We start from the raw sequence: 15,425 nt of genomic DNA on the forward strand, positions 1-15,425 counted from the left end.
AGTCAATCAAAAATGGAAGGCCACAGGTTCCCTGCCCCTGCCATTGAAGAAGTGTGTGGGCTATCAGGGGCAGTCTTCAGATTGTCTCTAATGTAACTTGGGGGTTGTGCTATGCTCTTTGACAGGGCATATTATTTAATTATTAAGCACATTTTAACACACAAATAGATGTATGTGCTTAAGTTAATAACACATGTTACACAAAAAACCTTTTTAAGGCTTTATGTTGCTTTTTCTTTAACGTTGCCAAGGGCTGCCAAAAAAAATCATCATGGGCCACATCCAGGCCACAGGCCACTGGTCTACCATATTGCTTGCTTACTTCTAACTGCAACTTCCCACTTCAGATTTCCAGCTATCTTTCAGTGCAGCCTCAAGAGTTTGTTTGCCATTTTCTTTGCTGGGAAAGTGAACTGTTGTGTTTACAGGCTCATCCATACGTGAATTTAATGTGAATTTGAAGCAGCATGTGCTTTTTGTGTGTATGTGCTCTCAACATGACATTTTCCCCTATCCAATTGGCTGCCTGCAGTTTTTCAACAATAAACGCAGATTTGGGGAAAATCCGAAAAGGGGAATTAAATGCAGTATAAAACCACTTGTTACTCTGCTGTGAATACACTGAAGTGCAATTTGCGGGTGGTTCTGGTGACATTTCTGTCACCACACCCCCTACTTCCATTTTGCTTTCATCAGCCGATAGGGTATGTTCCCCCTTTCTAAAAACAATCAGCTGTTTTTCACAGAAGAGATCTTGCACAAAACATCTGTATTAAAAACAAAAAAGAATCCCTTGCAGATTCAGGAGGCAGGGAAGGAGATGGTAGCCTTTCATGAGAGTGACTCCAAATCATTACTTGACTTTGAGTACACACTTAAAAAAATTATTTAGATAATGCATGCCTGGATAGTTCATTTGGTTAGAGTGTGGTGCTGAGAATGCCAAGGTTGCAGGATCGATCACCATATGGGACAGCTGCATATTCCTGCATTGCAGGAGGTCAACTTCCAACTCCTATGAATTTAATATCAATTAACTTTGGTTCCAGCACACGGTCTGCATTTGGTAGCATGTACCAAAAGGTGGGGGGGGGACTATGTAGGGACAGCCATTGATTCCCCCCCACACCAGTTGCTTCTTTAAACCTAGCCAAAAAATCTTGAGGTATCTAAAAATCAGGTCATTAACTGTCAACTATAGAAGAATGTTTGAAATTAGAAGTTGGAGCAGCACGGAGATGGGAAATGAGAAAGAAATTGGCAGCTAGGGGTGCTGGGAAAATCCTGTAAACTCTACTAGTGATTCCCATTTTTCTTGGTTTGGTGACCCACTGGTCTTAATTTACTTGGTATGATAGCCCATCAAATTATTGTCACATGAATTTGGGACCTTGGGTCTTCTCTGCCACTAGTCATCAGAGAGTAGTTCCAAATTGTTAAAATGTAAGAATCAAGCCTTTCTGAAATTTGCTTATAAGTGTCAACGCTAGATTATAATAAGTGGTACCTCTGGTTAAGAACTTAATTCATTCCGGAGGTCCGTTCTTAACCTGAAACTGTTCTTAACCTGAGGTACCACTTTAGCTAATGGGGCCGCCCGGGCCGCCACCACGCAATTTCTGTTCTCATTCTGAAGCAAAGTTCTTAACCCGGCGTACTACTTCCAGGTTAGCGGAGTCTGTAACCTGAACCGTTTGTAACCCAAGGTACCACTGTATGCAAATGAAGTTATTAAGAGGCATTCATCATTCCAGTTAAGGATTGCAAGCAATAATTATTTTGGGTTTACACTTGCACAGGCTTCGCTGCTCTATAGGACATCAAGCACTTTGCCCAGACCAGAAGACCCCATTGAACTCTGCCTGTGAATGTTCAGTAAACCCTGCTTTGACCTTAGTAAACTGTCCTCTAAGACGATGAGGACTAGAAATCCCTTATATAGAAAAGGAGGAGGACATTCTGAATTCTAACTTGTGGACAGTATTCTAGACATTCCTCTCTTTGCCCATTTTACTGTACAGTCATACCTCGGTTTAAGTACGCTTCGGTTTGAGAACTTTCAGTTTAAGTACTCCGCGGACCGTCTGGAATGGATTAATCTACTTTCCATTACTTTCAATGAGAAAGTTCTCTTCAGGTTAAGTACAGACTTCCGGAACCAATTGTGTATTTAAATTGAGGTACCACTGTACTGCCACTTCCCTTTGAGTTGCATGCAAGGAACATGAAAAATACAGCTCATGTTGGCAGATTGATGATAGAAGACCAGTGTACTTCCTTCTTGATCTTGTAGTGGATTTTAACTGACAGAAGGAGGTTTGCTGGAAGCAAAACTGTCTCAGGGTGTAAATCTTGATGGAGATATGGATAATCTTGTTATGTTGTCCAGTGTGGTGGCTCTTCAAACTGAAGAGCAGTTATTTTGGAAACAAGAATAGAGACGTTGGGGGGATTATACTTCATAATAAATTGTTTGGCCCATGAGGGGGGGAGGGTTAAATTTGAAAGGTAGGTTTAACATGATAGTTTCTCATGAGATTGTATGATAGCATTGAGACTAGCAGTGGCAAAAATAAAACTAAGCTTGAAGTGTTCAGTGCTTATTTTCAATATTTCCATTTTATATGGTGTGTAATGACTTAGCAGTGGACCCGCACCTTGCCATTTGTCTAGGGCAGCAGTAGGGAACCCCCCAATCTCTAGGCCTAATTCAGTTAGGCAGTAGTACTAATGAGGTCTGTGAGGCTGTTTTCTCAAAATCCACACCCACCTGCCCTATGTCACATATGACATCAGGGGTGAGGCAGGTAAAGATATGGATGAAAAGCAGCAGTTGGGAGTTTATAAGGTGTGCTCCCAATTGTTCCCTGGCAGTGAGCCCCACTGGGAGACAGGATATTTGCTTTTGGGAATTCCCTAGTGCCACCAATGAGGCTTGCTCTCTATACCAGTCAGCCAAAGGCCTTTGAAGTTGTCACTGCCCAGCATCTTCATTTTACAGTGGTTCCTCAGGTTACAGACGCTTCAGGTTACAGACTCCGCTAACCCAGAAATAGTACCTCAGTTTAAAAACATTGCTTCAGGATGAGAACAGAAATCGCGCAGTGGCGGTGCGGCAGCAGCGGGTGGCCCCATTAGCTAAAGTGGTACCTCAGGTTAAGAACAGTTTCAGTTTCAGAACGAATTAAGTTCTTAACCCGAGGTATCACTGTATTATTTATATGCTGCCCATGTGACTGGGTTGCCCCAGGCAGTCTGGGCGGCTCCCAACAAAATCTTACACAGTAAAATGTCAACCATTAAAAACTTTCCTGTATAGGGTTGCCTTCAGATGTCTTCTAAAAGTCATATAGTTATTTATGTTTGTCATCTGATGGGAGGGTGTTCCACAGGGCAGGTGCCACTATCGAGAAGGCCCTTGGAGCTGGACCTCCGTGTCTGGGCTGGATTATGGGAGTGGAGACGCTCTTTCAGGTATACAAAATCAAGACTGTTTAGAGCTTTAAAGGTCAGCACCAACAATTTGAATTGTGCCTGGAAATGTACTGGGAGCCAATGTCGATCCTTTCGGGCTGGAGTTAGGTCGCGGTGGCCATTCCCAGTCACCAATCTAGCTGCTGCATTCTGGATTAATTGTAGTTTCTGTGTCACCTTGAAAGGTAGCCCCACATAGAGTGCATTACAGTAGTCAAAGCGGGAGATAACCAGAGTATGTACCACTGTGGCAAGACAGTACACAGGGAGGTAGGGTCTCAGCTGTTGTACCAGGTACTGCTGGACACAGAATTAATAATATGAGGTAAGTGATAGGTGGGCAGCCCTGCCTATCTGCTGGAGTTGACCTGTGGAGGAGGTAAGGATTTGGCCCACTGACCAGATTGAGTCTCCCACACTGGTCTTTGGAAAGCACCAAAGCAGCAAACTTGCTTCTTCCTGTATTACCATACCATTGGAGGTGTCTGTCCCACCACTTTAAATCTATTGAGTGCAGTTGGGATAGCTATGTGCTCTTTTTGGCTTCTGCAATTTTATTTATTTAAGCTTCATTAACAAGAAATGAGATGCTACAGAATGTTAGCATTTTAAAGGCGCTTAAGGTGAATTTCTGAAATTCAGTTCTGTGTACTTATTAATCCAAGAGTTATTTATATTTTATGGAGAAGAGAGGTAATGGGAAAAGGCAGTTCACTGAGAACCTAAGACAAGTATAGACCACTAAGCACGACATCAGAATAGTTAACACTTTGAAGTAGATTTCAAAACAAACCACTGAAGTTTAGAAATATCCCATCTGGAACTTCTATCAGTGCATGGGAATGCGAGAGAGCGCAGGAGGAGGACAGTGCCAGAATTTCCTCCCTCATGGCTACGCTGCTTGCTGCAAGTGGGAAGGATGGTATTGAGGAGAAAGCAGAGCCATGTTAAATTTGGCCCTCAGGGAAGTATAAAGAAGAAGAACACCCGCAGGGCACCTTCTCTCTCTCCCCCTCCTTGTCTGCCACAGTATACAGAAAGACACTTCAAATCGAGGCAGTACTGTATTGAGTCTATATATAAAAAAAATCTTTTTAGAATTATGTTGTTTAGCAACCAGAAACACCATAACCAGACACTGGAAAGACCTGTCAGAAGTAAACATGGACCAATGGTACCAAACAGTATGGGAAACAGCCTTACTAGAAAAATTAACCAATAAGTTGAAACTGACACGGGGACAAATAGAAGAAGACGGCTTCACCCCGGTATGGTTCCCCTTTATCACATACACAGCTCAACAAGATAATGACAAAAATCCACCAACAGCATACAAATCAATATGGCTAACCTGATCCAAAACACTCATCCACCCCACTCACACACAAAACAAAGACCACCACAGCCAACCACAAAGGAACAACCATATCCTAGGCCAACCCCAACATCTCTCACCAGCAAAGGAACACAAGCGATCAGCAGAGAACCTACACAAGCGACGCTGACAATACGCCCCACACATATTAAGCAAATACGCCCCACACATAGTGCATATGCTATCCATACCTCTGAAAATGATCTAAGCGTACTCTGTTGATGCTTTCTGTTGAATCCTACCTTGAAGTTTTTGTAACTTCAAAACTTTTCAAGTCCACCAGCAGCTGAATCAGAATAGAGACTTGAATACATGTTTTATAGGAAGGGGTGTAAGTACTTCTGCTTACAACTCCAAAAGATTAAGGACAAAAATATGGACTCGGTTGCTTCCTTCTTTCCACCAGTTTTTAACAGTTTTTGATGTGTGTGTGTGTTATTAAAGATTAAAGAATATTAAAGATTCTCTTGGTTTACAAAGTATGTGCATTGTCTCTTTTTCAGGTTGTGTTTTCTACAGATTGATTACATTTGTTGGGAGACAGTGTTGTAGACAGTATAAGGTTGGGGAAGAAAAGCTGGCAGATAGGGGGATAGGGTGGTAAAACTTATATTCTTTTACTTGGTGTATGTGTGGGGTTTTGTGTCGGCATCACTTGGGAAGTTCTCTTTGTATTCACTTTTATTTCCTTGATAGTGAGAGAGGTTGAAGAGGGGTGGGGCATGGTTGGTTGTTTTAGTTGGCTGCAGTGAGATTTGTTTGCTTGGGGGGGATTGTTGGGTGAAGCTAGCCATATTGATTCATATGCTATTGGTCAGGCATCCCCAAACTTTGGAATGGCAATGGAATCTGGCTTCCTTGCTGGTGATGGGACAGCAACCTTCACTGTAAGTAAGAAGAACAAGCTAGCTTAGATGGGGCTTCTATCCAGGCTGATTTCAGCAGGCATCCCCAAACTTCGGCCCTCCAGATGTTTTGGTCTATAATTCCCATCTTCCCCGACCACTGACCCTGTTAGCTAGGGATCATGGGAGTCGTAGGCCAAAACATCTGGAGGGCCACAGTTTAGGGATGGCTGCTGTTGGTGGATTCTTGAACAACAACGGAAAAGTCTTGAAAATAATTGGCCTGTTACTTTAACCCTCCTGGACTCCCCTAAATGTTATAAAGGGTGAGTCACTGACAGTGCTGGAACCTGAGATATGAAAGCCAGGAGCTAAATGGCACCTTAAACCTCGGTTATGGGCGCAACAACGGAATGTCTAGGCACACTTTTTATAACAAAACAGAGCTGAAAATGAATGAACTGCAGCTAAAATATTGTGCTCATTTTTCACATGGTCTAGTCCAGGCACCCCCAAACTGCGGCCCTCCAGATGTTTCGGCCTACAACTCCCATGATCCCTAGCTAACAGAACCAGTGGTCAGGGATGATGGGAATTGTAGTCCAAAACGTCTGGAGGGCTGAAGTTTGGGGGTGCCTGGTCTAGTCCTTCCCCTGCCCACCCCTCTAATATTATTAAAAGGGTCTCTTCTCCAGTTTTCAGAGAGTAGCTGGAAGTGGGGAGGCAGAAAAATATCCTCCTTTCCTTCCACTCTGCAGTTTTAATCTGAAATCTTACGCACAGTACTGCACCCAGAGCTCAGAAACTGCTTACACTAATGAAATTCCCTGTCACAAAATGCGCCTAGAACAGTGGGAGTTTCGAACACTGGTTGCTGAATATGGATTTAAAGCAACTTTGAGGGTTGTTGCAGTTTTGATTCACAGATGGCAGACTAACATGAAGAAGACAAGCCACACCAATAGTCTTGGTACAGGCGGACATTTTAGACTTGCACATAACAGTGTTCTTTCCCTCTTCCCACTCAAACTTGAAAGTAGTCAGGAGCTATTGTGCTTTATCCTGTCTGACTGCAATTTTGCAATATATTCCAGTGCCATTTGGCCAGCCCTGAACTATAGCCAAGCATGCTGCTTGCCTGCCCACACTTGGTTGGCAAGGAGCCCAGAAGCTTGAACGTTGCATAACTGGCAACTTCTTAAATGATGAACATTTTTTCATGTTAATTTAGTCTGCTTGCTGCTGAATAGGTAATTGAACTTGTGTTGTCACATATTATAATTCATTATTCCCATCTCTGCCTTACTGGGTTTTTAAAGGGTTTTTTAGGGGCTTCACACTTTTTACCAATATGATTGGCAGAATGTTTTGGTCTTGGATTTTTGCTGTCTCTATATCATCCATAGAATGCCGACCCTGAACTTGTGCTATCTGGATTTCTGCTGGTTTGCTTTCAAATGTGCCCTTACTATGTACTACAACGCCTATGAATGAAACATTGGATTCAGTTCAAATGGGGGAAAGCAACATTTGAAAACATTTTATAATTAGACCAGCGGGAATTTTGCTGTGCCCATCAAATGGAATATTTCTGCCAAGCTGATAGGTGAAATCAGTTTACAAGCTTTTCTGTATTTCTGTAGACATCTTGAAGTAATAGTCAGGACATAGGAAACTCCCTTATACTGAGTCAGGTCTTTATAGCTCAGTGTTTTTTGTTTTGTCCATGGCTGTACAGGATTTTAAGGGTCTTTCCCAGGCGTGCCTGGAGATGCCAGGGATTGAACCTCGGACCTTCTGCATGTAAGGCAGGTGTTTAACCCCATTGAGCTTCTTTTTGCATCAGAAACACATATTTAGAATTACCAGACTGGTGGGAAAGCAAGCATGTTCCCTCTTCCATGTGACAGCCCTTATGATACTTGAAGATGGCTATCATATCTCCCCTCAGTCTCCTCTTTTCCAGGCTAAACATACCCAGCTCCTTCAAGCATTCCTTGTAAGGCTTAGTTTCCAGGCCCTTAATCAACTTGGTTTCCCTCCTCTGCACACTTTCCACCTTGTCAACATCCTTCTTAAATTGTGGTACCCAGAATTGGACACAGTATTCCAGGTATGGTCTGACCAAGGCAGCTGTGGTCTAAACCACAGAGCCTAGGGTTTGCCAATCAGAAGGTTGGCGGTTCGAATCCCTGCAATAGGGTGAGCTCCCGTTGCTCGGTCCCAGCTCCTGCCAACCTAACAGTTTGAAAGCACGTCAAAATTCAAGTAGATAAATAGGTACCGCACCGGCGGGAAGGTAAATGGCGTTTCCGTGCGCTGCTCTGGTTCGCCAGAAGTGGCTTAGTCATGCTGGCCACATGACCCGGAAGCTGTATGCCAGCTCCCTCAGCCAATAAAGCGAGATGAACGCGGCAACCCCAGAGTCGTCCGCAACTGCACCTAATAGTCAAGGGTCCCTTTACCTTATTACTTCCCTTGATTTCTGGACACTATACTTCTGTTGATGTAGCCTAGAATAGTGTTAGCTTTTTTTGCTTCTGCATCACACTGTTGATTCAGGTTAAGCTTGTGATCCACCAAGACCCCTAGATCCTTTTCACATGTACTGCTAGTAAGCCAGGTGTCCCCCGCCTATATTTGTGCGTCTGGTTCTTCCTGCCATGTGAGAAGTTGTTGGTTTCATTTTTAATTCAGATGACCTGTTTATTAGCTAGAAATGCTTACGAAATGCAACTACAATGTGGTGTGTAGTTTAAAAAAATGCAAGCCTGGGCCCCAAAGTATCCACCATGCCTTGTGATCTTTGCTTTAGGATTATGTTGCCTGCCATTGGCAAACACATCAGACAGGTGCTAGCAACTATTTCATGTAGACAGGGGTCACTGCAGTGCAGAAAAAGGCACAGCTATATCTCAAAAAGAAAGTTTTTCCAAGGACCTGAAGAGATGGCAGGCTTCTTACATTTTGCCTAGCACTGGCTCCCCAGTGCTTCACGTCACAGTATTTTAAAATCCATAATTAACAGTGGGGGCACAGCATAAAGTAAAGCCTTTAGGATGATGTGGGGAACCTTTATGGCCCAATGGGCCCAGATCTTTAACCCATAGCGATAGAGGGAGATGGGAACCAAGTGCATTCAATCCTGCTTTTGTCAGGTTTTTTTACTTGTGGTATAGGATGTGGGCCAGGCGGGCATTGTTTGGGAGAAATGGCCTCGTGAGCCAAATAGGGTGACCTGCTGGGTCAACTTTGTGCTGTGGGGCAGAGATTCCCTATCCCTACTTTCAGTGTGAAGAAACCGACAATTTAGAGTAGGCATAATACCTGGTTTATGATATGTCACATGTTTAGAAGACCAACATAGGTCCTCAATGCCATTCGATTTCTGAGTAGTTGCAAGAAGGGTATCAAGCTGTTTCTCAGTGCGAATGGTAGACCTAACGGTCGGTTACCTTTACCTTTATGAAGGTAGCTTTACTTAAGGTTATTGCCAGCTCCTCTTTGCAAGAATGTGATATTTCTGAGCTAGTTGTTATAGTGTAGTTAAACACCACAAGCTGGACAATTGCCATAATAAACAACAGGAAAAGAATTTGTTACAGAGAGGTGTTCATTGCGAGGTAAGACAGGCCAAAAACCACCCTTTGTTATGTTTCCTCATGAATTTGGGTGCCGCCATCCATGTTATGTGACCTTCATCTGAGTATGTGGGAATTCAGACTGAACAGTATCTTTAACGGGAAGAAGCAGACCTGAATTAGTTCCGTTTCAGGATCCAAGTAGCATTGGGCACAGCAGTCAGCTCATGAAGGAGGCTGTGTATGGGTAAAGCTGTTTAATCAACTCCAGGCTTCTAATTCAATATATTTATTTAACATTGCAATACAATAGAGTAAGATATATCAGAAACTGCATAAAAGGAAAAAAGTAATTTTCCAACTAATCCTTCCTCTAATGCAGTCTCTCCATCCCTCCTAATCCCTTTTCCTTTTCTTTTGCATCTTCTAGGTTGTAAGCCTGAGGGCAGAGACTGGCTCATCATTGACATTTGTAAGCCACTCTGGAAGCCCTTTTTCAGCTGAAGAGTGGGATAAAAATGCATTAAATAAATAAATAAATAGATTAGTTCAATGACTTATAAAAACATTAGCATCCGTTACCTGCAGGCAGATTTACAGGATCTGTTGAAGCCAAAGTAAACAGTCAAGAGAGTTCCCTCAAGCAATGGAGACAGACATGCCCAGACCATCCTATTAAGTATGTTGTGTGCCAGGAGGGGCACAGAGATGGGTGTCCTGGCAGAGTCTGATTCCCTCCCAGATGGGTATATGTGTGACCCTTCTCTGTGTGCCCCCTCCATGGGAGGTCTGGAGAGTGACAACACTAGAACAGGCCTTTTCATTGGTGGCTGGTGGAATGATCTCCACTCGGAGGCATGCCTGGTAACTTCTTTCTTTAGGTGTTAGGCAAAGCCTTTCATTTTTATCCAGGCTTTTGGTTCTTAGTTTGAAATGTTCCACATATTCGCTGCTTCGTGTTACAATCAGGTTTTTTTATTTTATTATTTTTTATTGAATTTTACATAGAGGGGGGAAAAATAAAATTAAAAAATACAAGAAACAAAAAATGACAATATTATCCCATCTTATTTCTTCAAAATACTTCACTTCCCCTTCTTACAGTCCTTATTAATAATTAACTCTTACCATTTCCAAATCTTAGCTAGAAATCATGAAATTACATCTTGTCTCCCATTTCATAACCTTATTCTTAAATAATTCTTATTCATTTTATATAGAAGAAGAGTGAAGGAAAAATAGAAAGAAAAAAACCAAAATAAAAATAAATAGACATAAGACATACTCATTTTTCCAATTTCTAATCTAAACATTTCGGACCTCCTCATTTCCCCTTCTTGATTTCCTTATTAATCACTAATTATTGCAGTTTCCAAATCTAAGATTACCTTCTTTCTTCCAATTTACAACTTCTTTTTAACCATTTACCCTTGATACCGTGTTTTATCCACCTGTAAAAATCATCTCAATTCCTCCTCACCCCACTCCTGCTCTGTCCCATTCTAAATTTTGCTCAACCCTTCCCCCCCTGCTGTATTCCCAACATTTTATCTTCATTCTCTTTCTGCCCCCCACCTGCTTCCTTCACCCCCTCTCTCACTGGGGTAACAACCTTTTTGTTTTTCCCCTTTTTGGGGGGCTTTAGGATCGAGTCCCTTCCCTGTTCCACCCCTCCCACCGGTGAAACAGTGATTTCTTCTTCCTCCTCTTCTGTCTCAAAAATCAGTTCTGTTGAATCAGCAGTCTTCTCTCCCGTAGTTATTGCGTTGCCTTCAGGATTGCGGTTCTCCTCTGTCATTTCCAGAATTTTCCCTAAAGTCAAATCACAGCATGCGTCTTGTTCTAGTCCTTCCCCTAGTCCTTCTTCCTCTTCTTCCTCTCTGAATTTGTATGGATCCTATATTTCAAAATTCATTTCTATTAGTTCATCAGTCCTCTCATCCATGCTTGTTGCAACACCTTTGGGATTGCGAATTTCCTCTGTCATTTCCAGAATTGTTGTCAAAATCAAGTCCCACTGTGTACCATTCTTCTCACAGTCCAGAACCTTCTCTCCCTTCCTGTTGATGCTTTCCGCCTCCATAATTATGGCAGAGCAGGAAGTGGTGTTGTTATTGTCCTTGTTTTATATTTTCCAAGTATAAAAAGAATAAAGTCCCGTCTGAACTGGATCCAACCTCTATTTCTTTACTTTTTCTCTTATTATTCAGTCTCAAGTTCAACACTGAGTGGCCTTGAAGTTTATTTTTTAAAACTTCCTCTTTTACTTGTCTGCAGCTCTCAGTCTCATGCAACAATCACATTCTTTTCTATTGTGACGTCATAAAGGCGATCCTTCCTTTGACCCGACTCCAAGCTCAAGTCAAATCACAGTCTTTTGCAGAGATTTATATGCACTTTATCTTTTTCCCTTACTCTGCATCAGGAAAAAGTTCTTAGAAGAAAATTGCTGGGCTTTCCCCAGCTTTGCTGCATCGTCCATTACTCAAGTGGGGGGGGGGCTGACTTCCCTTTTAAGCCTCCTCCCAGCGCCAATTATCCAGTCCAATTCATAATTTTTTGACTAACTTGATCCAAATCTCTTCTTTTTAAGGGAAGAATCCGCCGCTTGCAGGCTGTAGGCTTGGAGCTTTGCTTCTTGGAGGTAACTTTGGTGCTCAAAATGGCTCCCACAACTGCGACTCCGCTGACTCTCGGGGCTCTTACGAGCTTACCGGGCAGCGGAGGAGTCGTTCCTGGAGCTCCGCCGAGCTTTTTTTGCCCCCGGGACACTCTACCCGGGGTTCTACGGGGGTCCGCGTCGCCCCCACGAAATCCCCCCCCCCGCAAGCCAGAAACCTCGGAGCTCGAGGTTTCTGCGGCTCTCAGTCAGCGCGGCAGATCGGAAGTCCCTACAATCAGTTTGTTTTGGGTCACATTTGTGAGGAACGTGACTAATACATATAATAATAGTACTTTCCATTCATGGGAATGTGGGGGCGAGGAGTGTCTACTGGGACGGTTCAGGGTGGGGGTGGGTTAGAAACATCTTTGTTCGCAATACCTATGTATGTCATAGGCTTTGCCCTCATGGAAGATGTCAGGGTGGGGGGGGGTGTTGTGGGGTTTTTTTGTTTTTTGTTTTTGTTTTTTGCAAACATAATATTCCTAAAGAGACAAGAGGGTTGGAACATTGGCTTTTGTCACACTTAAGGAGAAGAATGTATGGTCACCTTATGTGCAAATCATTCTGGTTTCTCGTGAAACAATGAGTATTTTAAATTATTCTAATGGTAATAAGTGGTATGTGGAAATAAGATGGCTGCCTGGCACAGGCATATGTTCACCATATGAAACTTTTTTTTTTTTAGACAGATAGACGTCTTCAGAACTCAGTTTGAAAGATGCTTGGAGCAATGCTTCAGTATTTAATAGGCCGTGGTTATAGTTTCACCTCTATACATATTTCCTTTAGCACTTGTGAAAACCTGCATTGGATATATGTGAGGCAGGACTGTTAATTCTAATGCCTATTGATATATTTGCTGCTTTACAGCAGAAGTGACAGCATGACCAAATGGGATGGCAGTAACTCAAGGGTGTAGAAAAGATGCTAGCATCCTTGGGTTTTAGGGTAATGGAAGTGTTTGTAGCAGCTGCAAATAATGGGTGTGACTATCAAGCCAAGCTATAATGTGTAGATCCTAGCAGAGGAAAATGTGAAGAACAGTTTGTGATATGGCATGATGCGCTACAGTTCAAAGGGAGAAAAAGTCGTCATCAATCAATTTTCAATCCAATTAAAACGCAGATACGGCATAGAAGGAGGGAGTCAGACACTGTCTCTCACGCACAGTGTAGTCGGCATCACCTAAACAGCGCTTCAAAAAAAAAGTGCAAAATTTCTGTGTTTGGTAACAGAATGTCATTAACCGCATGTGCAGCACTGTTAGCTTTTGCCTTGTTTTATTCACAGGGAAATCATCATTGACGATTCAGTTTGTGGAAGGCCAGTTTGTTGATTCATATGATCCTACCATAGAAAACAGTAAGTAACTCTGAACTATTTCTCTGACCATGCAAGGAGAGCTGACTTGCCTTAATCCATTTCGGCCACACATGCACTTTTCCTCCAAAGAGCTTGAAGCAGTTTGTGCTTCATTGATTTATTATTTAATCTGAAGTTGGATGTTTAACGGAGGCAGAACTTCATGAAGTACAGTTTTCTATAGAGAAGCTAGGGTGTAAACCAATCGATCTTTTTAAATTTGTGCACATACTATGGCTTGTGTTTAGAAATCACATATGCAGAAAAGGAATAGAAGCAACACTTCTCTGCAGCCTTTTGGGAAATGAGACCTATGAGCTTGAAATTATGTTGGATCTAAAGTTAATATAACTGCTAGCCTTTAAGGCTACTCTTTCTAGTTCAGCTCTGCAGAAATACATACAGTACAGTGCTTTTCTTCAGGACGTACTCAAGGGTACACAGTACTAGCACCTCTCTTGCCCCCCCCTCTTTTTTTTCTTTTTTGGTTAAAAAGTGTGATGCTCACTGTAACAACTTCATGGTGAGTACTGACACCTATTTTTCTAGGGAAAAAAGCACTGAATATATGTGTATGGAATAAGTTTCACAGCCTTAATCTAAGACTGGAGGTCATGGTGTATTTCACTCAAACAATGATCTATAAGTCAAGGTTTGTTTTTGACTTACAAATCATGATTTGTGTTTGGGTGAAACCAACCACAGCCTCTGGTTCAGACATAATGGTAAGCCATAGATCGCATACTTTTTAATCCATTAAGAATAGTTAACTGTGATGTGAAAATTTGGCCAATGAAACCCAGGTTATTTTTAGTCTCCTAAAGAGTAAAATGGCCAGTTTGAACTGAAGTGATAGACTTTTCCTGTGAAGCACTGAACTGCCCTTTTTCTCATTTGTCCAGCATTCACAAAGCTGATTACAGTAAATGGGCAGGAATATCATCTTCAAGTAGTTGACACAGCTGGCCAAGTAAGTGATGTTTGTTTCCCTGATAGTATTTCCAGTGTTGGTATCCTAAAATTGGTACGGTGGCTTAAAGGACTTAGGAGAGAAGGTTATGGCCCTTTTAATTATTTTCAAGTAGAAATTAGACGTGTGTATCACACACACCCATTTTGCATGCACAAATTTTGCCACGTCCCTTCCCAGTGCCCTCTGATGTTGCTCCAGCACATGCCCCACCCATGGCATGCTCCAGTGCTATTCCGCTCCCGCACCCCCTTCTCCCTGCCCTAGGCAAATGTGTCCTCTTTTTTTGCTCTTCAAAATATGGCAACCCTAGACATCAATTTCATCATTTTAGCATAATCAAGTTCATGGGAGGAAAATTCCCATTTCCCCTCTTCCCTAGCAGCCTCTCTGGACCTCATTTCACATTGTGCAGTAGGAATTCCTGACCCTCCAGGCAGACACTTGTGGGAGCATAGGTGGTTCAAGGAGGGAGAAGGGAATGGGAAACTTTCCCTCTGCGAACATCCTAAAGTCACAGGAAAGAAGAGGGAAATTGTGTTTACTTTTGTGTACTTACAGTTGTATTTCAGTTAGTAAAATAAAAATCTTTAAACAGAACCTTGTTTTGAATTTGTCTGCTTGCATTGTCATTAAGAAAGTTCCTTCTTTCAAGCAAGCTGATGCCAGTGGGAGTATAAAGTCAAAGTTACCTTAAATTCTGAAGGAGCAATGAGAGATCGATCTAGTGCTCACATCTGTGGAAGCTAAAATGGAATTTGATCAGTGCTTTGTTGATAACCTACTATTTGCATTACTTCATAGTCGAAAGATCATTTGGCATCTTAAACAGTATTGAGCAATAGTATTGAGCATGTTCTAAGTTATTTAAGTAGATGTCCAATTTCCTAACAGATATAATACTGATAGGTTTAAATGTCAAAATTCTCTTGTCTTGACACACTGTGTCAAAGTTGATGCACAGCTTCCCATAGGGCTGTTTAGTAATTGTAAGTTACCAGTTCTCACATTCAGTGCCGCTCTTGTAAATGCATAGTGAGTGCATGAGTGCATCATGCCGGTGAAATGTCAGCTTTCCTGTTTGGTGCCTTCCATTTTCAGCAGTGGCACTGCTCCTGTAGACCTTTGTAGAGGAATTGTAATCCTTCAGCTA

At 42.3% G+C, this 15,425-nt stretch overlaps 2 protein-coding genes across 2 annotated transcripts in view; both read left to right on the top strand.

Annotated features, from left to right (window-relative positions):
• Window positions 1-14,273, top strand: part of PRKAG2 (protein kinase AMP-activated non-catalytic subunit gamma 2) — a 213,966-nt gene extending 199,693 nt beyond the window's left edge. Inside the window, exons 17-18 of the mRNA XM_035129352.2 lie at window positions 13,231-13,302; window positions 14,205-14,273. The gene's annotated coding sequence lies outside the window, so the exon portion shown is untranslated. The remainder of the gene's footprint in view (window positions 1-13,230; window positions 13,303-14,204) is intronic.
• Window positions 1-15,425, top strand: part of RHEB (Ras homolog, mTORC1 binding) — a 32,590-nt gene that overhangs the window by 8,336 nt on the left and 8,829 nt on the right. Inside the window, exons 2-3 of the mRNA XM_035129158.2 lie at window positions 13,231-13,302; window positions 14,205-14,272. Of these exons, the coding sequence (XP_034985049.1) occupies window positions 13,231-13,302; window positions 14,205-14,272 (140 nt within the window). The remainder of the gene's footprint in view (window positions 1-13,230; window positions 13,303-14,204; window positions 14,273-15,425) is intronic.

Source organism: Zootoca vivipara, chromosome 12, assembly GCF_963506605.1.
Source record: "Zootoca vivipara chromosome 12, rZooViv1.1, whole genome shotgun sequence".
NCBI classification, from domain to species: Eukaryota; Metazoa; Chordata; class Lepidosauria; order Squamata; family Lacertidae; genus Zootoca; species Zootoca vivipara.